General features: G+C 33.2%; 4 protein-coding genes and 1 long non-coding RNA gene across 6 annotated transcripts; all 5 read left to right on the forward strand.

Annotated features, from left to right (window-relative positions):
- The first annotated feature begins 2665 nt into the window (after nucleotides 1-2665).
- On the forward strand, nucleotides 2666-4060 carry LOC106411306 (ethylene-responsive transcription factor ERF060). The gene has a single exon (XM_013852048.3). The coding sequence runs from the start codon at nucleotides 3000-3002 to the stop codon at nucleotides 3807-3809; it is 810 nt and encodes a 269-aa protein (XP_013707502.1). The 5' UTR covers nucleotides 2666-2999; the 3' UTR covers nucleotides 3810-4060.
- A 2873-nt stretch (nucleotides 4061-6933) lies between these two features.
- LOC125590691 lies at nucleotides 6934-8324 on the forward strand. Its single transcript, XM_048764380.1, has 5 exons — nucleotides 6934-6945; nucleotides 7047-7103; nucleotides 7865-7984; nucleotides 8078-8167; nucleotides 8235-8324. The coding sequence occupies exons 1-5, from the start codon at nucleotides 6934-6936 to the stop codon at nucleotides 8322-8324; spliced, it is 369 nt and encodes a 122-aa protein (XP_048620337.1).
- Nucleotides 8325-9694: 1370 nt separating this feature from the next.
- On the forward strand, nucleotides 9695-12333 carry LOC125590692 (coatomer subunit alpha-2-like). The gene is made up of 3 exons (XM_048764381.1): nucleotides 9695-9712; nucleotides 10585-10861; nucleotides 11132-12333. The coding sequence occupies exons 1-3, from the start codon at nucleotides 9695-9697 to the stop codon at nucleotides 11620-11622; spliced, it is 786 nt and encodes a 261-aa protein (XP_048620338.1). The 3' UTR covers nucleotides 11623-12333.
- A 2628-nt stretch (nucleotides 12334-14961) lies between these two features.
- LOC106409297 lies at nucleotides 14962-17692 on the forward strand. 2 transcript variants are annotated; one of them, XR_007326393.1, is made up of 3 exons: nucleotides 14962-15456; nucleotides 15577-16671; nucleotides 17375-17692. It is a non-coding gene; the product is annotated as an uncharacterized LOC106409297 (long non-coding RNA). The 2 variants fall into 2 exon arrangements; XR_001282017.3 differs by having other exon boundaries at nucleotides 14963-15456; nucleotides 17355-17692.
- A 2413-nt stretch (nucleotides 17693-20105) lies between these two features.
- On the forward strand, nucleotides 20106-22672 carry LOC106409500 (probable trehalose-phosphate phosphatase H). Its single transcript, XM_013850131.3, has 12 exons — nucleotides 20106-20360; nucleotides 20446-20651; nucleotides 20744-20884; nucleotides 20975-21046; nucleotides 21143-21235; nucleotides 21329-21382; nucleotides 21479-21580; nucleotides 21669-21746; nucleotides 21839-21908; nucleotides 22000-22070; nucleotides 22161-22253; nucleotides 22378-22672. Exons 1-12 carry the CDS (start codon nucleotides 20357-20359, stop codon nucleotides 22432-22434), a joined length of 1041 nt encoding a protein of 346 aa, XP_013705585.2. The 5' UTR covers nucleotides 20106-20356; the 3' UTR covers nucleotides 22435-22672.

Here is a 22672-nt window from a genome sequence, read left to right on the forward strand (position 1 = left end):
AAATAAGCCATACAACCACATGCTCAAGGATTGAAGAATAAAGCCTTGCGTTTGGCGTACCATACTAAGTATTAATTTCATACAAATCAGATATAAAATGCATGAATTATAAAGATGATCACTTTACGTTGGATACATATTTAATTAATCACTATACAGAGTAAGTGCTAATAAACCCTTTATAATATATATATATGTTCAAAGAATTGGTTTGGATTATTGGACAAGAGGTCGACAAAGAAATAGGTGTAGTCATAATTTGATGTTATTTAGACCAAACAAATAATAATTTGATGTTATCTTGACCTCCAATGGTGGAGGAAGAGTTGACATTAACAAAAGTCAACTAGCTTCATTGAATTTTAAATGATATCCAAATATGTCGTGTATGACTGTATGTTTAAGTGGCCACTATATCACCATGATCTTGTCGATATTTAATTACTAAACTGTACATCGTGTATTGACTTGGAGATTAACTATTGTCCCATGGAAATATATATATCAGGTTGTCAGTTGTCATGCTAATATGATTATATGGCTAATCTGTAATAGATAACAATATCAAATGATAAGGGACTATAAATTACATTTTTTTTTAACAAAAACTTAATCTAAATAGTAAATACAATTAGCTACAGATTTCTAAGAGGACCCAATGGAAATTTTGTTATAGTTCATATTCCCACAAGTTTGTGTTTATAATTGACTTCATATAAATTTGTTAGAAGCACCGTCTTTATGATCTTTGTTACGTTAACTATTTAGGTTTGGTACCACAAAATCCAGTCACAAGAAATATTCGCTACACAACCAGTTATAATACTTAAACTTTATAATCTTTCCTTATAAACCTAAAGTGAATGGTTGAAAAGTTTGGAAAATTTATACGCTATTTAAGGTGTAAGAGTTATCTTGGGTACGCCTAACCCCTTTCTAGCTTCAATTGTTCTTTGTATGTGTGCAATACGTGTATTTGCCATATTCCAGATCATCAACCACAAATCTACGAATATTCTTGAGCTTACATTGCCGATCAAGGATAAAAAATATCTTTTGAAAGAAAACGTAGAAAGTTCAGATGCTATTTCGACAACTTTATCAGACGTGTAATCGAGTTTATCTCGATGAGTTTAGATTTACTCCTAATGTACGTTATGATTTGGTTGCCAATAGATTAACGATGAGATCAAAAGATAGGTTCTTTGTTTCGCTTCTTTTGTCAAAGCAACTTGTCAGGTCTCAGAGAAGAGAACCGATAGATAGTGACTACCACGTAGGATCCTACGTGTGAACATGCCAAAGTGGGTCCCAAATATTTTCTTATTCTCTATAAATAATTTTCTCCCACATTGGCATTTTCACGTAGTATCGTTTTGAAGAATTTTTTAAGTAAGACAATCAGGGAATAAAATTACGTGGAAGGCTACTCTTATTGTTTTGAATTTCACCGGTAAATGCATAAACTTGGGAATAAACAATCCTACAGGTAGGAAAGCGGGTTTTCAACCTTCTAAAGTTTTGCACATACCTAACTTTCCATTTTAATATTTGTAGTGAAATTGTGTTTAAAATAAAGTTTTATTTAGGCGTTCGGTTTTTATGATATTATTCAATGACCAAAAGATAAGATAATGATGAATGAAATTGAGAGTGCAGTTTTACTGATTTGAATCTTTAAAATCATTATTCAGTTTATCTCCTTTTCTAACACATTCAAACAAAATGATAATCTCACATCACATTCCTGAGGATAGTAGTTAAGAAAACAAAATTGTCAAAAGGTGAATAAGAAGATCCATTAGCTTCCTTGTAACGCAAACTTTAACCACCCTGAGTTCTCACCTCTTTCCATCATCGTCCAATAGCTTTCTTGACTTTATCTCGCTGCATTTTCTTGCTCACAAACTAAGTTCATATTCCCCTCTTTTACATACTTTTATGACTTGGACCACATAAACTACTTTTTGAAATATGGAATAATATGACCGCCGCTCATGGTTGATGTTACTGCGATTTCTTGGTTTTGTTTACATGTATGAAATATAAAACTTCATTGTTCCATGATTTCCCCCTTCTAATTCAGATAATATATTCATGTTATTTGATGTTGTAACTTGACGTAATGTAAAAGATATTTTGGCATGAAGAAAATAAGTGGTTAGAAGGTAAACTGGCCTTTCAACTTGCCCTAGAATCAACTACTTTTGGCTCTTACGAAATTTTTGTGTATTTTTTTGCTGGAAAGATTCCATCTCAACAAATAACTTCCAAAACAAGAGTGCAAGATCAAATGGGAACTTCTAGTATATAGTTTTTGAAGTTATTAAGAGAGATGAATATGTAATAGTAACTTAATAATGTAACATGATAGAACGAAGTGTGAAAAATGAAATCTGTTTCTTTCCTTTTGTTTTCAATTTGGAAATTAGAATGTAATTCTTAGCTTTTATAGAAAATTATTCTTAAAATTTAAAATCAAGATGGTTGATGATTCTTTTATAACACACGCCATAAAGTCATATTATTCTCAAACATTCACTGGGAACGGCTTAGATCCAAAGAATATGTGGACTTCGCTTTCCTATTTTCTAAAGTCTCCGTGGAATAAAAGATATCTTCCAGCTAAATTAACAAATTGTGAATAGAACAAAAGCATAAAACAAAAAGTAGAGATAAAATAAATAACAGAAAAAAATTCTATTGAACTAATTTATATAATTATAACAATAAAATGAAGAGGCTTCTCGTATTATATAAGCAAAGAACTTCGCATGCGAAACCAAGAGAGACAAACAAACAAACAAAAAAATCAAATTTAGAGAGAGCCAAAAGAAAAACTACTATCAAACTTCTTATTTCGACCCCGAAGTTTTTATTTTGATATATTTCAACCCCGTCTCCTTCTTTTTCTCGTTCTTTCATAGATTTTAACTTGTTGCTCGGTCAAGCTAAGAAGGTGTGTTTGGATCCTTCTCCATTACGTTTTTAAGATACATATGGCAGCCATAGATATGTTCAACAGCAGCACAGATCTCTCAGACCCTTTCAAAGAAGAGCTCATGAAAGTACTTAAACCTTCTCTTCCTCCTGTTCCAAACACAATCTTCTGTTTCAACCAAACCACACCACTCGGTCTGAACCAACTCACACCTTACCAAATCCACCAGATCCAAAACCAGCTTAACCAGAGACGCAGCACCACCATCTCGAATCTCTCTCCAAAGCCAGTAACAATGAAGAGCATGACCGCTCAGAAACTCTACAGAGGAGTCAGGCAAAGACACTGGGGAAAATGGGTCGCTGAGATCCGTTTACCCAAGAACCGGACCCGGCTCTGGCTTGGAACTTTCGACACAGCTGAAGAAGCAGCCATGGCTTATGACCAAGCTGCTTACAAGCTCCGTGGCGAGCTCGCGAGGCTTAATTTCCCACGCACGAGGCGCGAGTGTGGATACGGAGGTGGTGATGGCAGATTCAAGCCTCTTCATCCCTCTGTCGAAGCAAAGCTCGAAGCGATTTGTCAGAGCTCGGTAAAAACAGAGGATCTTGATCTCCCCTGTTCTGAAACAGAGCTTTTCCCGCCAAAAGCAGAGTATCAAGAAAGTGAATTTGGGTCTTTGAGAGCTGATGAGAACTCGTTTTCAGATGAGTCTCAGGTGGGATCTTCTTCGCCGGATTCTGGTGTTACCACTGCGTTCTTGGGTTTTTCGGATTCAGGGTTTGATGAGATTGGGAGTTTCGTGCTGGAGAAGTTTCCTTCTGTGGAGATTGATTGGGATGCGATTAGCAAACTGTCTGAATCTTGAATGATGTTTCATATTAGTTAGTTAATCTCTGCGACTGAAGTTTTATACAGTCGTAGAGAATTGTCTAAAGGTTGTCTATGTTGAAATCATCCCTCCATGTGTTTGGTCTGGCTGGTTCATGTGTTTTTTTTTAAGAAACCTTGTCATAGACCCAATCATCAGAGGAGTTTATGTGTATTATCATCTTTAAGTTTCTAATGAATGTAAAGTATTGAGTCTTTTTTATTTTATGATCAATTTTTGTTTTGTTATTTCGTTTAGCTTTCATATCAGTTTTGGACATTATAAAGATGCTGATAAAGTATATTGTAAAATTATGGAAGGCATAGTAGGGCCAGAGAGGGGTCATACGGGATCACATAAGCCACAAAGCTTGATTCTAAGTTTAAGAAGCTTGCACTGGCAAAGGGTAAAATTGATGTATGACTATAATTTTAGAGTCTTGTAGTATTATAATATGTATACACAGAGGAATGAATAAAGCAGCATTATCCAATATTCTGATTCTTTTCTTTCAGTACATAAAGACAGTGTTCATACCGACAAAAAAAGTTGAATTGGATGCTTGTGGAAGTATATAAAGGCTTTTCTAGCTTTCATTCTTTGAAACTGCACATTGGCAGATAAACTAATGGTGCATAGATCTTTTGTTGGAATCTCAGTTTGTAATCATATACAGACTATACTTCGTCTAAGCACCTAATCCTTAGTCCCACATTCACCACTCTTGGACCATCTATTCCTCTATTTCCTACTCTAAATAGAGGACCTATATGGTAGAAATATGTTTGTCTTTAATACATTTCTCTATTTTTCCATTTTTAAAAGAATTTTTTTGGTATATTTTATTCATTTATTTTAAAAATAATATTTGTTGTTTGTGAAACTTGACAATTAACCTGATTCATATTAATTTTTCTAAGATTTTCATAAAACTATGATATTCATTAAACTTAAGGATAAGAATAATATTTTTGACACGTTTTAGATCTATTTTTGGATCTTTAACTTAATTGTGTTTCTGTGCACTGGTGTTTTTTTTGTTTGTGTTTCATGTTTTGGTGTGAATTGATTACTTATCATTGTTTCATGATTTGTCTATGTGATATGGTTTTGTAGAGTGTGTTTTTGAGACTCATAAATCATAATCGAGGAATATGTCCCAAGTTCGAGGCAAAGAGTAGCAGATTTGAGGACATGAGCTTCCACACCAAACCGCCATGGAACCTCGGTAGAAGTTTGATCTGGGATTATCGTATGAGAGACCTGTTCACAAATCACATACCTTCCTTGTCTCAGAAGATATGCTTTATTATGTTTTTCTTTAGTTCAGGTTTTGCTTTTTCATTTTCTTTACTTGAATATTTGTCAAGTGTCTTTTATTTTCTTGTAAATCCAGTCATCAAAACCGTTAGTCCTCTGTTTTGTTTTCATAAAAATACTTGAATTTTGTGTAGTTTTGTAGAGTTTGTTTATGATTAGCTCTTTTTCTCAGTATTTGTAAAATGAAATTTTACTGAACTTGTCTAAGAGCTAGTAATAAACAAAGGACTAATCAGCTATTAATAACTAAATCACTCTCTATCTAACTGATTCGTAGACTATGCAAATTTACAGTTCCTCCGTATAATTGTGTGTAAAGAGATAAGAGCTTGGAACTGTCATTACATAAAGAGGTTTGGTAAGGATGTCTGCAACCTTGAAGCTCTGTTGTAGTGTGCAAGGGCTTCATTTTGCCTTCTCCAAACTTCTCTTGAAAAAGTGTGGTTCGTAATCGATCGTGATAAATTGGGCGAATGTCAATTGATGTGGTGTTATAACAGAACTGCACATTGAGATGTTTGCTTACAAACAACATTGTTAGGTATAATTTCCCTCTTGACTTGGAAATGTAACCAAGTGGTAAAACCTCATGTAGACCTCCTTTGTGTCTAATCACTATTTGAGAAAGACCAAAAGAAGTCAGTCATGAGGAATGTCTAGTCATTTAAGAACTAAGTTGTGAGAAAGACCAAAAGAAGTGTAGCTACAATTACCAAAGCGTTTAAACTTTCTAATTTTTTTAAAATTCTGATGGACAAAAGTTGGCGTGAATTTGTTTTAGACCAATTGGTAATTGTTATTAGGCTCAACAGTTTCTTGTTAACCTTTTTTTCATGTAGTTACTAGTGGTATTCCGGCGTCGTATGTGTTATTCTCATTAGAGTTCAAAATTGTTTTTTCGATCAATTTTATAGGGAGAGTGGTTAGTGACAGTACGGTAATACTTTGTTTTAAAGTTTTTTAGGTCAAAGAAAAACCCTTCCTCGGCTAGATCCCTCTAGACGTAGTTGATTGTATATCACAATAAGTGATATGTGTTTGAATTTGTTTTTTTGTTGATAATGGTATTTTTAAACTTTGATTTTGTGGCTCTAGAATGGCGGTGAGATTTTTTTTTTGGTTTAGTAGTATTTATCTCATGCTTTTGACATGTTTACGGTACCGTGTGAATTGTTGCTGGAATAGGTGCGAAGACTGAGGTACTGTTTTTTTATCTCCTCGCACTGATACTTACACCCCTATTGGCCTGTCACCCTGTTGACCTTCCAAAAGTTTACTTCTTCCATATTTACTTCTTGAATCATTAAAAATTATTTTTGTATGACATGTAGTTGGTTAGCTGTTTTTTGCATTATTTATTCTCTATTCTTTTGACACTCATATCTGGCATATTAAATGTAAAAATACAAATTTTAACTCTTCCTAAAAGTCAAAATTTTTAAAGCATCATTCTCGTATGCTTTGAAAGATTATTCTGAGCATATATCTGCCACGAACTGTCGAAAACGATGTTCACACAATTGTTGTATACAATTTTTAGTTTGCAATTGGGTTTGAAGTTGTGTGTTTTGACTCCACATTTCCATTATGCTCATTAGATCTTAAGTTCTTTCTTGTACCGTACCAGCTTTCTTTAATGGCGTAATTTATTTTCCACTCTTTGGTTTGTTTTATAAGCGTCTGTTGAAAGAGACACATTTAAAACTGTTGTTTAATTTGAACCATTTGTTGCCATACGTCGACGTCATATTCCTCACCATTCTTCTCTTTGATCCAGCCAGGCCTATAGAGACAATGACCGATGCCGATCAAAGTAAGTCTCCGAATCTGAATGATTGTTCTCACATGATATTTATTTACACATGTCCTCTGTGTTCTTACTCTCGATTTTTGTTACTTCTTTTTTGGTAAAAGGTATGGAAAATATTGGAAGCTGTATTGGGAGAAAGTGTGAAACATGATTATTCTTGGGTTTTCTTTTGATAAAATTCTTGGTATTTATTGATAACCTGAGTTTTACTTTCATACTTTACAAAGTATAATAACGAATACAAAAGTAGTGTAATTCTATTTTTAACTTTATTATAGAGTTATAAAGTGGAATTACAGAAAATTTTCAAACACAAAGTGGAATATAAATTAGAAATGCTCGTATTTCCATGTATACTGCTTTTTGAGCTCATTACGGGTCAGAGAGCTCTTGAAGTGCTAATCCGTAGGCTTGGACTCTAGCAGTTGCCGCCTCGTCTTAGTTATTTTATAATTTTAATTCTAGTTTTCAATTAAAATGGTTTGTTGGTGCTATAATATTATTCGTATGACTAATGTAACAATCACATTTGTATTGGAGGTGAACTGTAGTTTTTTTTATTTTCTAAGAAACATGTCTATTGAAGTTATTGGTAGTTTTTTTTTAAAAGAATGGAAAAATGTGGATAGTCTGGTGCGTCTGTGCGTGAAAGTATACGTTTTAGCATGTCCATGTGTACTTGGGAGGAGATGGTTTGCTTGTTGCAGGAAAGTTAACAGAGCATATTTTAGATCATGGACAGAGAAAGATTTGGAAGCTGATGACTAAATGGGATTTCTGAGGTTACAACTTTTGTAAGATAAACGTGACTAAAGAAGCATTCTTAGCCAGGTACTTGATGACTGTTGTAAGTTGCATGATTTTTATATCTTGTAAGTGAGCTTAAGGAATAACTTTTTGCAATTTAGTGCTACTATAATAGCTCTCAATAACTGAGGCAATTATACGGCCATGTCTTGAGCCTGGTGCAGTTGATGTCTTCTTTGAATTCATCTGTTACTATGGTGGACCGCTTCCAGAGGATTTACTCCCACAGTTCAAGGTTCTTTACTCTGATCTTACTCCTTAGCCGTAGTTAAAACTAAACCTTTAAAGTTTTTACTTCACCATGACCATGTCATTTAACTATTTGCAGTGCCCGGTTCTAGTTGCATGGGGAGAAAAAGATCCATGGGATCCAATCAAGCTTGGACGAGCTTATGGTAATTTTGATGCAGCTCCTCAGGTCTCTCCTCTCTCCAATGAAGTAACCCTCTATTCTTCTTCTTATTGCATTTCTGTAAATTTTGCAGGATGAGAAGCCGGAAATGGTGAACCCACTTATTGAATCAGTCGTTGCGAGACATTCAAAGTCCAGTACAGCCCTTGCTCCAGGCATTTGATCTCAGTTTCTTTTACACTTTTTGTATATCTGTACAGAAACATATCATCTGAACCAGCATGAATTGTCAACATGTGAGAACTCAGTGTGACAAAACAGTGATTGCATGCATATCTTTGATGAAGTAGAGAACTCAGTAAAGGAAACAAAACCTTTCGCTCCAGACTCGCTATCAAAATTTCAAAACCTGCACTCAATATCTATAATCCAAAAGCAGGAGAATCTTATCCACGGCCGAACAAAACAAAGATCTAATTAAATAAGTCTCTTTTCTCATCCTTTCCCATTTCGTTAGCAACATGCTCTCTCTTGTCCTACCAATTACATTTGAGCAGTACACACCACCTGAGACATCCTTCATATGTTTGTTGTTGGCGAAGCAATGTTTACCCCCAAACACTTGTCTAATACACTCTTACAGGCCTGTATAACAAAAATAGATAAGAGTTTTATTTTCCATGGGACTTTGCTGGAAGTCTTTTCATCTCCTATAGAAATCAGAGACTTTTCAGATCTTGAAGGTTTTTTAGTTTACCAGTAAGTTATCTCAGGTGATTGTGAATCTTGTGTCTCAAGGTCTCCTAAGACAAATCCTCCGGTAAACTTTAGGCATCGATCGGAAACCTGAAACATGTTCAAACAATAGCTAATCAGGCCTGATTTTTTAAACCGGGTTTGTTTTCGGGGTTGAATCATGTAAAATGGATCCTATAGCCAATTACGATAATCTATAGATGACAAATCAGTTTATCATCAAGATCCAGAAATCAAAGAAATCAAGCTTTTACCAGCTCTGTTGTGGTCTTCTTCTTGAAAACTTTAGCTATTGGAATCGAGAAATCTTTGTGCCTGAAAATTTAAAACAGTATTGAATCCAATGAAACGAAATCTGAAATAATTAACGTTACACGGGGAATCCCTTGATTGATGTAGAGATTATTGATGTAGAGATTTGGTCCAAACTCCAAATTCAAAGTCATGATAAAAATCAGAAAACCAGAATATGATTTGAAGGAGATGAGCGAAGGTGTTAATTGTGTAAGAGAATGATTGGGAAGATAGAACGAAAGTTGTTCGGTTACCTTGGAAGATGATGATGTCATTTAATGGGAGTGAGTGGGAGGAGTGGTGAAAATCACGTTAATGCAGCCATTACAGAGGAGTCGGCGGTGTCGTAATCTGAAGGGAGACGAGCTCTGCTTTGTATTTCCAGTATCCAAAAGGTTGAATTTTATAAACATATGGACTCGCATGAAAAGTAGAACAAATGCCCAATAACTTGCTAATATATTACATCTGGCCCATTCAGACAAAACGTGAGATGATTAAAAAATGAGAGTACAGGTGTCGCAAAATGCCCCATTCAAAACGATGAGGTGGAGGGCTAAGGTGAGAGAAAACCCTGTTTTATTAATATAGATAGATTATATCTCATATTTAGTTTTTGTGTCTACTATTTCTTTTGATTGGTTGCATTTTATATATCTTATCTTTCTTATATATTATTATTAAGCATTTTTTTTCCAATTCTCTTCTACAATTACAGTTTTAACAAATAAATTTAAAGTCACGAAAGTGAACCACTACCATCCATATATATTCTATTAAGTTAATATTTTTTTTAGTAAATCAAGCTAGTTATAGAATTTTGATCTAGATGCATTTTAATATAAAACTACTTTATAGCTATTATGTATACAATTCGGTATAGTAATAATCATTTAACATATAAGTTATAACACTTTCTCTGTATTAATTTAGTGATTTTTTTTTGCGTTGGGGTTCCTTTGATCAGTTAAAAAGTTTACATCTTACTAGAGTTCAGAAATCATACTTATTAATCGATGCATATGAGAATGAGATTTTTTTTTATGTACACAATTTGGTTTTTGAAAAATTTAGTGACATGGTAATAATTAACAGATACTGTATGTTATAAAGCTCAAGTGAGATTTTTTGTTCTTAAACCTGTGATACTTTTTCATGGTATTATTCGTGTAGAGTTTCTTTTGATCCATAATAGAAGCATGAAAAAGATTTAACCTTTTTATTATGATTTTATAGGAAAAAAGTCATTAAAACACTTATATTTGTATCCGTTGTACAGCAGTTATTTTTTTTTTAAAAAGCTTGTTTGATCAATAAATAGTTTTTTCATCTAGAAAAATAATTTATTTGCGCCTCCGTATCATATGTCACACTTGTAAAACAAATTTAAATTTCTAATTACGAGCTTGATGACACTGTTAAAGTGGACATAGACAGAGTCCTATTTTCTCTCCTTCGTTTTCTCTCATCTCAAAATTTTGGGATTTCAGTTGGAAAGGAAACGATGTCCACTTTATAGCACCCAGAGTGACAAAGTACTTAGCCTAAGTTTCCACCCAACAAGGCCATGGATTCTCGCCGGTTTGGCCAGTGGCGAGTTCAAGATCTTCGATTATCTTCGGGAGAACCTCATCCACAGTTTAGGTGCACATGAGGGAGCTGTTCTTGGAGTTGATTTCCACAGTTCAGAGGCAATTTTTGTCACTGGAGGTAATATCTCTTTCAATCTATGTCGTTTCTAGGGTTTAGTTTTCATTGACCCCTTATATTGTTGAATATGTCATTTGTTTGCTAGTTTTAGGGTTTAGTATTTCCTTAGATCATGTTTGTGTCTCAGATTTTACACTAGATTTGTAGTAATTTGTAGATCAAAACAAATATTTGTGTGATAACGTTATTGTTTTTGTTTAAGACACTGATATTGTAGACAAAATCTGTTGAATCTGGGTGTTGATGATGTCTTTATGTCTCTTGTTGCAGGGGAAGACAAGGTGATTTATGGCTGGAACTATGAAACCAAGACTTGCATATTCAGTCTAAAGAGACATACATGTGCCGTCACCGTGGTGTTCAAGAGTCCCCCCCCCCCCCCCCCCCCCCCCCCCTCCCCATGGATTCTCAGTGCCAGTGATGATTCTACTGTCTGCTTGTGGAACTGGGAGACACAAACTTGTGTTTATGCTTGGAGAGTTGGCAACCGCCCAATCAGGTGTGCTTCCTTCGTTTTTGGAGGTGGCGGTTTGTTTAGAGCTGGAAGAGATGGTATGTTAACAGCCGCTGAGGATGATGCTATCAGGGTTTTGGATGTTGGATGTCCTGCTTATGGCCCATTGACTGTTCAACTTGAAAGGTTTTTCCACGGTGGTCACGGCACAGTAAATTGGGCTTCTATCCATCGCAATCAGAATCTTATTGTTTCTGGTTCTAAGGACCAAGTTCACTTGTGGAACTCTAGGGGTAAGCATTCATAAGTGTTTCCCTTCACTCTAGAATGTAATATAATGTTGTCATGTGTTTGTTATTGCTGGTGTGATGGAGAGACTGGTAGGACATACCGATGATGTTTCATCTGTTGTTTTCCACCCTACAAAAGATGATATCATTGTGTCTGCTTCCAACGACAAAACCCTTCGCGTGTGGGATACTAAGAGTCGAGCACAACTTCACACTTTCCACAGCAACAATGGTGATAGATTCTGGAGTCTAGCTGCTCACCCACATAAAAGTTTACTGGCCGCATGATATGATAGTGGTCTGATGGTGTTCAAAGTTTAGAGAGAGCGTCCTGCATTTTCGTTGGGTGGTGATTCATTAATCTTCATCAAAGATAACTTCTTGTGGTCATATGAATTCTCAACGAACGAAGAGTGGAAAGTTATCCCTATACGACGTCATGCTGTTTTGAACCAGAGTGACAAAGTCCTTAGCCTCAATTTTAACTTACATTAACCCTTGATTCTCACTGGTGTGGCCAAGATCAACCATTGGTATCCAATTTGGTATAGAAAAACTAATTACGAATAAATAATATGAAATGAATGTTGCAAGTCTGAAAAAGAAAATGTGTTTTTTTATTTGAATAAATGAGTAATGAATCTCCCACATTTGTATAAATGTGAATATCTAGATAATTTTAGTTGGGCTATGACATGTGATGTAAATACCAGTTTATGGTTGTGCAATCTTTGTTTGGTTAATTGTGTGATTTGGCTTTTCATATAAGCCAAATCCTTAGTCCTACATTTTCACCACTCTTGGACCATCTCAAAATGTATTTCTCTATTTTCTACTGTAAATAGATGAACTATATAATAGAAATATGTTTCTCTTTAATGCATTCCTTATGTTTTTAGTAATTGATTATAAACCTTTAAGCATCTTATAAGAGACTGTTGGGCCGAAATATGGATGATACCATACAGTGTTTTCTTCAATTATGACCCGAAAACTGTTGGATTTGGCACTTAACAGGCTAGCTATGGCACCTCGCAAATCCAAATTCGATTTGGGATGTGTATATAAACTATATAATTGATCAGCCAATGGGTATGTATGACTATAATGATTGCCGCATAATATAAATTTTTTTGAATAAAATTCAGTATATAATTAATTATGAAATTGGATTTGGTTTATGAACCAAATCAATACCTTCGTCAATGTTTGTTTGTGATATAGTTGAGTTGATATAATGTTTGTCTATAAACAAACAAACAAAACTGCAAACAATATTTTTTTTGAGTCAGAAGTTCATTAAGTGATTTATATAATAATAATATAATATACTTTTATTTTGTTGGGAGTAGATATAGATATAACTGTTTGTAGTAAAGATTTATAGAGATATTAGACGTGTATACAGTAATATATACACGTTAAACTTTAAAAATATGTGTTTATAAACTATAATATAAAACCATGCAATAGAAGGACATGTGATTAGTCGATTAGGGAAAAGAGAAAATTAAAGGATATATCAACTTATGCAGTGTTCTAAAAACCGGCTAGGCGCCCGAGTAGACAGCAAGTTAGACCTAAACGAATTGATTTTTCTAGAACATTTTTTAAGAACATTGGTCTAGACATTTTAAAAATCGGTCTAAACGTCAGTCTAATCAGTAATCTCTTATAAAACGCCTAATTGTTGTCTAGCGATTTTTTCAATATTGACTTTATGTAACCAATTTAGATAAAGAGTTTTGTTTTCTTATATATTTAATTATAAAACAAAAATGGGAAGGCTTAGGGTTTATCTTTAATGCAAGACACGTCGAAAGTGGAAAACTCCAACGCGAAGCTTACTAAGATCCATTATAATTCTTTACAAATGTCACAGGTCTCACAACTTATCCAACCAGTGCCGGTCCGGATTTTTCCGGCACCTAAAACTGATTATAAAAATGTTGCTCTTTTATCCTAACTAAATTTACCATATGATAATTATAAAACTATAATCAGTAAATATTACTCCTTAAAACTTAGATTATTTTAAACAAAACCAATAAATACAAAAACATCAAAACATTATTTGCAGCTCATCTTCTCTGTTTTCATTTTCTATTTTCAGTTCACTTGGTTGATTTCTACAGCTATTTTTAGTAGCATTTTCTACAAATCTAAAGAAACAAAAAGAACAAAAAGTATAATTTATAGATAGAGCAAAACATATAGTAACATATGCCAACATCAACTCTACAATTTTTATGTTTTCACAAAGTTTCGGAAAATGTTAAACCCCTATGATAGATTTTAGTTTTGTGAATTTAAAAAGTCCCTAACAAAATTACAAAAACTAGAAAAAGGCTTACATGAAATTCCTATAGAGCTATTCTGACGAAGATCAGTTACTATGAAAAGTGGAACATGAGCAATTGGCAATTAAAATTAATTGTTTTATAATATCCCTTATCCATAAATATTCTACCAAACCAAAAGAATGAAAAAAAAATGGAAAAAGTAAATACTATTTTTTAATAAAATAAAAGAAATCAAATCATCTGTATTATATACATAATAAAAGAATTAGGGTTGTTGGAGCATGAATCCAAATCATCCGTGTATTTTTACTTGTTGTTATTCTTGAATAAATAAATAAAAGTTATTATTAACAAAAAAAAGGGAGGTAAGGATCGAACTTGTTACCTGGATGTTAAGAGCAGCCGCATTAATGAACCCCCGGTTGGGGTTCATCATGTGAATTTTTTATTATTTTTTTTTCATTTTTCGTTTGATTTTTTTAAAAAAAAAAAAAATGACCAATAGCGGGCCGCCACGTGGCGTGGGGGCCGCTGAACAGTAACGACCCGGGTTCATGCAGAAGGAACGTTGCGAGACAGAGTCGTGACTGTAGCATAGTTTAATAATTTTTTTTTCGGGAAGCGTGTGAACCCGCCTTATGAACTCCTAATGCTGGTGCCCTAAAAAGGAAAGCTTACAGACACTAGACTAAAGTGCAACATATATTGTTTGTGGCGCCCAAAGCTCTTGCTTTGGCCCGGCCAACCCTGGATCCAACTAGAAATCCGTCGAGCGATCTCATTTTATTTACATGATCTAGAAAAGATTGCCTTTCTTGTTAGAATAGTTTAACAGTTGATAATTATCGAAAAGCATTTTTTAAAAGAAAATTATAATAATTCCGCGATGGACATCGCTACTGCATGCACCGTGTGGTCCTGCATGCACCGTGTGGTCCGCGTGGAATAGTGAACTCTATGCATTTTAATGATTACATCGAATTCAATATACGCGTTTAACGATTTTAGAATACACACCGAGACAGTAACTTGATACGAGTGGAGATCACATCTATTACGTTTTTTTTTTTGTCACATAAAACTTCATTAAAACTTAAAAGCCCAAAGGCAAAGTAGCCCAATAGAGGGTCCATTACAAACTAGAGGTCCAAAAAGCAGATTTTGCTAAGGCATCAGCCTCATCGTTATCTTCTCTACCAATATGAAAAAATGCGATTGAAACAAAATCAGAAGAGAGATCATGAATGTCTTCAATGATCCCCACCAGTTCCTTCCTCTGATTCTTGTTGTTGATTGCTCGAATGAGCGTTCGATTGTCGGAGTACACCCAGAGACTAGAGTTCCCTTGACTAGCTGCCTTGAATATACCTTCCCTCACGGCTAGAGCTTCGGCGATCAGTGGTGAGTTGAGAAAGTGCTGAATCGTCGAGCCCTGATCCACTGCCGACTCCTGTCTCCCTCTTAAAACCCATGCCAGTCCTGCTCTATGTCGTTCTGCATCCCATGCCGCGTCTGATTTACATACAACGATCTCGGGATCCGACGGAGGTAAGTTCCTTACTGAGGTTTCTTGTTGTCCCATCTTGGTGTTCTGACCTGATGGTAGTAAATCCTGAGCGTTACTCCATTCCCTCGCTAAGTTTAAACTTTTTGACGCTATCTCTGCAGGAGTTAGGCTTTTGTTTTCAAAGACCAGGAGGTTACGATCTTTCCAGATCGACCAAATCACCCACGGGAAGATTGGTTTTGAGACTCCTGTTGGTGGTAAACAAATCGCTGAACGGAATCGAGTTGTCATTACTTTAAAGGAATCGTCGACAGCTAAGTGAACTGTAGATCACATCTATTACGTACCGGGTTGTTTTCTTTACTGTTTTTTTTTCATAATTAACAGTTTATTTGAATTTCACATCGCATGAAAACAAGCTGCGATGATTATATATATATATATATATGCATTTCAGATACTTTGAAAGGAAGATCATATCAATCTCATTTATAGCTTTGATTATCGAAAAAGTGTAGGTCAGTTAAAGGTTGAAGGATATGGAGATATAAAGAGGCCACCAAATTGTAGATTGGCGACTCTTGGAGATTATAAAGCGTGACATTCTCCTTTTAACACATATAAATCACAGATATCAATGATTTTCAACTAAGAACGTGCTTCTTTTTTTCTCTTTAAAGATGAATTTTCTCCACTACATATTTAACCCAACATTTTTTTTTTTTTGGTAAAACATTTAACCCCAACATTCGTAAAAGCGTTCAATAAACCTAAAACAACATTTTGTTTGCATTTGTTCAGTTTTTTTTGCATACATACATATTAAATAGATTATAAACTAGTGCATATTTTTATCGAGAACTCGAGATTGTAGAAATCAAAATGGGACATGAGAAATAGGTTATATGCGTTCGTAATTATGGGCGTATATATGTACATAATCATTCCTATAATATACTGAACATTAGCAAACCAATCATCTCTTCTATAATTTTAAACTTGTAGGGTAATAGCTTGTGCTTTATATTTTTTTTATAAAAAATCTTGGAAAGTTCTCAATGATTGGGGGCATTTCGATCGGCCTATAATTAAATTACTACACTAACATCAGAACCCAAAATCCAACTTTAGTTGTAGCATATACTAGCTATGTGACTATGATATTCTCCAAATCATATACTAATTACATTGTTTATTGTAGATTCATTCATATAATTGAGGGGTGGACAATTCTATAAAAGAATCAGAATTAAAAGGTATTAATTGATTTGTCTTCAATTTATTTGCTTGTCTTAAATTTCGTTATTATATCTACTAGGTGTTTGGCTCGCGGACGCGGACCTAAACATATTATAATTACTTATTAATATTTTTATTATTAATTAGAAGACTATAATGATAAACTATTATTTTTATACATATTAATTATTTTTTTGAAATTTTTTTTATACACTATATTCATTATATAAAAATAAAATTTAAAAATCACTCAATATTCTCTTTTGAATTAAATAAAATAAAAACTTTATTTGATTAATATTTAGTTATATATTTTATGTTTTTTTGTAAAAAGACTATTTCAGATAACAACACAATATATATATAGAAATTGTCTTTTTAAATTCTGGATAATTCTTACTATATTAATTTTATTCAAATTATTCAATCAAATAAATTAAATTTTGTTTTTATTTTTAGTTTTTTATATATTTTATTTATTAAGGACATAAATGATATTAGTCAGTATAACTTTTAACGTGAGAGTTCCGTTGCTAAAATTTACTTCATAAATGATGGTATAGATAAAATTTATATCAATACTATCACACGTACTTCCATTGTATTTCCAAGTAAATCTACGTAGAAAAGAAAGAAGAATGCAATTTAAATAAAATAGAAAAAAAACAAGAGGCCTTTCGTGTTGTTAACCGAAAAACAGGTTTACTAATGACTTGGCAGGATTCTGTCGAGGTTTGCCGAGAAGTTTGAAGAAGTTGGTTGCGTTAGCAGTTTAGGCAAAGCCATTGACTTAATGGACAAATATTTTTGTTTTTTTCTTCTCTATTTCTTTTTGAATTTTGACCACTAAGAAATGGTAACATTTCTGAAATTAGGATTTTATACAGGGTTACAATTATACTATGCGTTTCCATAAAGTACCCAGTCCTCGAATTTACTCGTTTGGTGGTTTACAATAAGAGCTTGTCGCATCCAAAAATGTCATGTGATATATGGTCAATGAATATAAAATGTCCCATGCGTACGACTTATATGCTTGGTTTTCTTGGAGTGCTAACTTATTGAAAAAGGGATCCATTATATTTGAGAATGATTGCAATCGTTGAAATTTATTTATTACATATCGTTCGTTAGTTTTCCTTAGATTGTTCTAGTTCGTTATCTCATCAGAACCCTTTCGAGTATCTATGAATTTATGATCTTTCCACAAAATTTGTATCAAACTTTGGTCAACCGTAACTAGCGTAATTAGCCTAATCAGATTGCTTAAGTTAGCCATCTGAGACGAAGAGGGATTAACGTAACTGGCCCAATTATTTGCATATGATACTATTATGCCTCGTAGATACACCTGTTTGGTAGAGACTCTCGATTTTACACGTGAGGTGTCGGGTAGGACTTTGCTTTCAGTTTTGACTAAATGCCATGCAATTCGACGCATATATTACTATACCTTCATGCAAATTAACACCCACATAAATAAGTTTTATATAATTTTTTTCATTCAGAAAGATATATATAATTACTATTTATATTTTACATAGCATGTAATAAATATATAGAGATATATCTACTTCTTGGTTATTGAATTTGTTACAATGATTACGTTTGTCCAAGATAGAAGTAATTTTCCGACGAGGAAATCATTCCATTTATTAAGTTTGTTCAAGTTAATTAATGTCAGTAAGTATTGTGAAGTAAAGAAAACTATGGTTAAAAAAACGAAAAAAAAAAAAAATGGTTATCCCTTTCACTTTAGAAGTAGTTCCGGGGGGGGGGGGGGGTGGCTTAGGGAGGGTGATGGTGATTTATGTTCTCTGGACCAGCCACAAGTAGCTAATATCAAAATGTAGCTAATGTTATAAATAGACATTTGAATTTCTTTTCATTTATCAAAAATATGAAATGTGATAATTTATAGGTTCCAATCAAATGTAAATCGAACTATCTGAAATAGTGGTTGCGAGAATAATTTTTCGCTATTTAGTCCCCAACTCACCTCATTGAAAATAGACCTTTGATAATTTAATACATGATTATAATTGCCAAATAGTTTGGTTTCTTATAACATCAAGTTAATATGTTTTAGAAAAAACTCTATGTGACAAAAGAGAGATTATATATACGTTCTTCATAGTACATTTGATTAGTATAAAATTGATTTGGTTCTGATTATTGGTAAAAACAAATTAGGAGCACCAACCAAGAGGGCAGAAGAAACAAGCATATGGGTGGTGTTCTTGTTAATGCGAGGGGACCACGTGGCGGTTGCTGGGAACGCTTTTTTTTGAGAGGTTGCTGGGAACGCTACAACGCTAAAATTAACTTAAAGATCGGTGAGAGCGGGAAAGCCGCTTTGTAGGCCCCATTAACCATATAGTAGGACGCATCTGAAATGGGTTCCATCGTTCACACACACTGCAATATCTTTTTTAGCCGCTATGATTAACCCGGGTTCAAGCTCTCAGAGCGGAGCTCCTATTTTCGGGTAAGAACCGTTTTTAGCTTTGGCTAAGAGCATTTTCAAAAAAAACTTTCTATTTTGAAGTTTGCAAAACTTTATATTTAAAGTTTCAAGGTGGTCTTTTCCAAAAACAAAACTTCAAACACACTTCAAAATAATTTATATTTTACACTATGGTCTTTAAATTATTATAAATAATATAAATCCATAAAACTTTCATAAATAACTAATACCTATATAAAAAATACTACATCAATATTATTAATTAATAAAATATTATACTAAAATATAAAATTATAAATATAAATACATAATTAAATATTAAACTACAAGTAAAATACCACATTACTCCATAAAATAATTTTCGTAATGCTCCATTTTTGGTTACTATTTTGGAGATTTTTTTGGATACTATTTTGGAGATTTTGAAGGTTCCAGAACAAATTTAACAGAATATTAATATTGTTGCAATATCAAAATTTGTGTAATAATATGTTTTCGGGTATATTTTTAAAACTTTTTTTATTAATTTTCTTTTATAATATTCTTGTTGTCGAATTCTAGTTTTAAAATAGTATAAATTTTATTTTAACATTTTTCTTTAATTTTGTGTGTAAAAAATGAATTTATAAAAAATTAAAATATTTTTGAGATATAATTTTTTTTTAAGAATTAAAACGATAAACGAAAAGTACTTATGAATCATAAATGTGATGTGAAATTAATTATAAGGACCAAAATGCAAATAAAAAGAAGAAACTTCAAATTTGAAGTTTTGAGTTGCGAAACTCCAAATACGAAGTTTCACTTCTAAAAACTCTAAATTTGAAGTTTTGAATTTTCTTTTTGGATGGCAAGAACTCTATATTTGAAGTTATAGAATTTCTTTTGGAGATGCTCTAAGAACCGTTTCTTAACTTTTAACTAAGAAAAGCTAAGAACCGTCTTTTAAATAATAGATATAAAAACCGGCTCTTACCCGAAAAATATTAAAAAAAATCTCAAATCATGAATTATAAATCTTAAATTAATAGTCCGGATTAATCATGCTCTTACAATGTTGCCCAAAACATAAAGTTTCTTGTTTTTTTTTCCTACAATAATTTGCAACTATAAATTCAGACCATACCATACTTCAGATTGTGTCTCTCTCAAGCCCATACACACATTCTCACTCTGTTTTCTTACAACTCAAATCTCTTTTTCTATCTCTTTCGACTTATATTTGCAAACAATAAATGGGTAAATTTTTGAGTTTGTTAGTTTAATACATAAACACATGCTGATATGTTTTACCTGTCCTCATCTGTTTTTCTGTTATTTTCAGTAAGATTCATCGAAGAAAACACAAAACCGGAGAAAATTGAAACAGGAGACAAATCAAAAACGGATGCAACATTAACGGTGAAGACGAAAGTTCTTCAAGATCTTATCATCAACAATGGAGGAGGATTAATAAATTCATGGGTTGATTCCATGAGAGCTTGTTCACCTACTCACCTCAAATCTTCGATGAAACAAAGCTCTTGGCTCGTAAGTACATCATTAAGATCAAGCTATAACGTCTACTTATCTATGTTATATTTATTCTCTTATAATAAACGAGGTTTGTATAACTTTCGCAGACAGAACATCCATCAGCTTTAGATATGTTCGACGAGATTCTTAATGTTTCCGAAGGAAAAAAAATCGTTATGTTCTTGGATTATGATGGCACTTTATCTCCCATTGTGGATGATCCAGACCGAGCTTTCATGTCTAAGGAGGTTCATTTCTAAAACCTATTTATATATAATAAAAATAAATCTACTAATTATAAAAAATGTTTTGCATTCTAATTTTGCTTTTATGTATAGATGAGAAGAACAGTGAGAAAACTAGCAAAATGTTTTCCTACTGCCATAGTTAGTGGAAGATGCAGAGAAAAGGTATAAATGTATAATAATAAAAATATCAAATTAGCATAATTTAATTAGTAGTGATCACCTATTGAAGCTAATTATAGTAATTCTGACAATTTTCAGGTTTATAATTTTGTGAAACTGACTGAGTTGTACTATGCTGGAAGTCATGGAATGGACATCAAAGGACCAGAGCAAGGGTCCAAGTATAAGGATGTAAGTTACTAATATATCATTAATAACTTTTCTAAGAAGGATTATTAAAAACTTTTTCCTTTTCATTCTCATTCGTTATTGCAAAAACAACAGGATAAATCTCTTCTTTGCCAACCAGCTACAGAGTTCCTCCCCATGATCGACGAGGTCACATTCTCCTTCAAGATTTCTCGTATAGCTGAACAATAGAAGAAGAAAAACTACTTCATTGTTACTTACACTATTTAATATGTCTTTGTTCAGGTCTATCAAAAATTAGTGGATAAAACAAATTTTACTCCCGGAGCCAACATAGAGAACAATAAATTTTGTGTCTCTGTTCATTTCCGACGCGTCGATGAGAAAGTACGATAATGTTCTTTCTTTCAATAATTAGTTATTAGTGTAATAAGAAATAAAATTAAACAATCAATTTATTTATTTATATTGACAGAACTGGAGTGATTTGGCTAATCAAGTTCGATCAGTCATGAAGGACTACCCTGAGCTCCGACTTACTCAAGGAAGAAAAGTAAGATACTATTAGTAAAGTGGTTTCTATATTTAAGGTGACAAGAGTTTTTTTCCTTAATTAGCGAGTTTGTGTTTTGGTATGTCGTTCAGGTTTTGGAAATTCGTCCTATCATTAAATGGGATAAAGGCAAAGCAGTCGAGTTTTTATTAGAGTCCCTTGGTAACTTCTTCATCGACTAATTAGTAATGAGTAACATGATTAATGTTGAGATCAATAGCAGTATTAATTAAAATAGTGTTGCCTTTTGTAGGATACGCCAATTGTACCGACGTTTTCCCCCTTTATATCGGCGATGATCGCACAGACGAAGATGCATTTAAGGTATATATAATCTCGTAATTACTGAAAGACTTAAAATTAAATAGTTATTGTTCAATGATCTAAGTAAATTTCATTTAACGGATGTTATAGATACTGAGAGAAAGAAGACAAGGTCTTGGCATTCTTGTATCCAAAATCCCAAAGGAGACTAACGCATTATATTCTCTGCAAGAGCCTGATGAGGTGAACATGTTTATCATTTTTCATTTTAAATGATTAAGTTCGTATCAAAAGTTCCTTAAATTATCCTGTATATTGTGTATACATGATAGGCTGAGTAATGTATATTTTTCTTAATTATTTTCAGGTTATGAATTTCTTGCAGCGTTTAGTGGAATGGAAACAATTGAGATCTGGAGCATGATGATAGAGCTATAAGCCTATAAGTACATAAGACTCTTTTTAATGACATGTTAATCAAGTTTTTTTTCCTTCTATGTATTGTACTCAACGCATCTTTGTAAAGAGAGATCCATTATCAAAGAAAACAGTTAATGGAATCGATCATATATGGTTCTATTCAATTATTTCTACGCGTGTATATTATAAATACTTGACATGTGTCTAGATGTTATCTCGAAATGAAATGAAATGTCATGATA

The sequence above is a fragment of the Brassica napus genome, chromosome C7 (genome assembly GCF_020379485.1).
Source record: "Brassica napus cultivar Da-Ae chromosome C7, Da-Ae, whole genome shotgun sequence".
Taxonomy (NCBI): Eukaryota; Viridiplantae; Streptophyta; class Magnoliopsida; order Brassicales; family Brassicaceae; genus Brassica; species Brassica napus.

Excerpts from the sequence above, each read along its gene's own strand:
- LOC125590691 (XM_048764380.1), top strand. Across the intron at positions 7,104-7,864 it reads TGAAACATGATTATTCTTGG|CTCTCAATAACTGAGGCAAT; the intron begins GTTTTCTTTTGA and ends CTACTATAATAG. Across the intron at positions 8,168-8,234 it reads ATTTTGATGCAGCTCCTCAG|GATGAGAAGCCGGAAATGGT; the intron begins GTCTCTCCTCTC and ends TAAATTTTGCAG.
- LOC125590692 (XM_048764381.1), top strand. Across the intron at positions 10,862-11,131 it reads GGCAATTTTTGTCACTGGAG|GGGAAGACAAGGTGATTTAT; the intron begins GTAATATCTCTT and ends CTCTTGTTGCAG.
- LOC106411306 (XM_013852048.3), top strand. The coding sequence starts at position 3,000 with ATGGCAGCCATAGATATGTTCAACAGCAGCACAGATCTCTCAGACCCT.
- LOC106409500 (XM_013850131.3), top strand. Across the intron at positions 21,747-21,838 it reads GACTTACTCAAGGAAGAAAA|GTTTTGGAAATTCGTCCTAT; the intron begins GTAAGATACTAT and ends TATGTCGTTCAG. Across the intron at positions 21,909-21,999 it reads GTTTTTATTAGAGTCCCTTG|GATACGCCAATTGTACCGAC; the intron begins GTAACTTCTTCA and ends TGCCTTTTGTAG.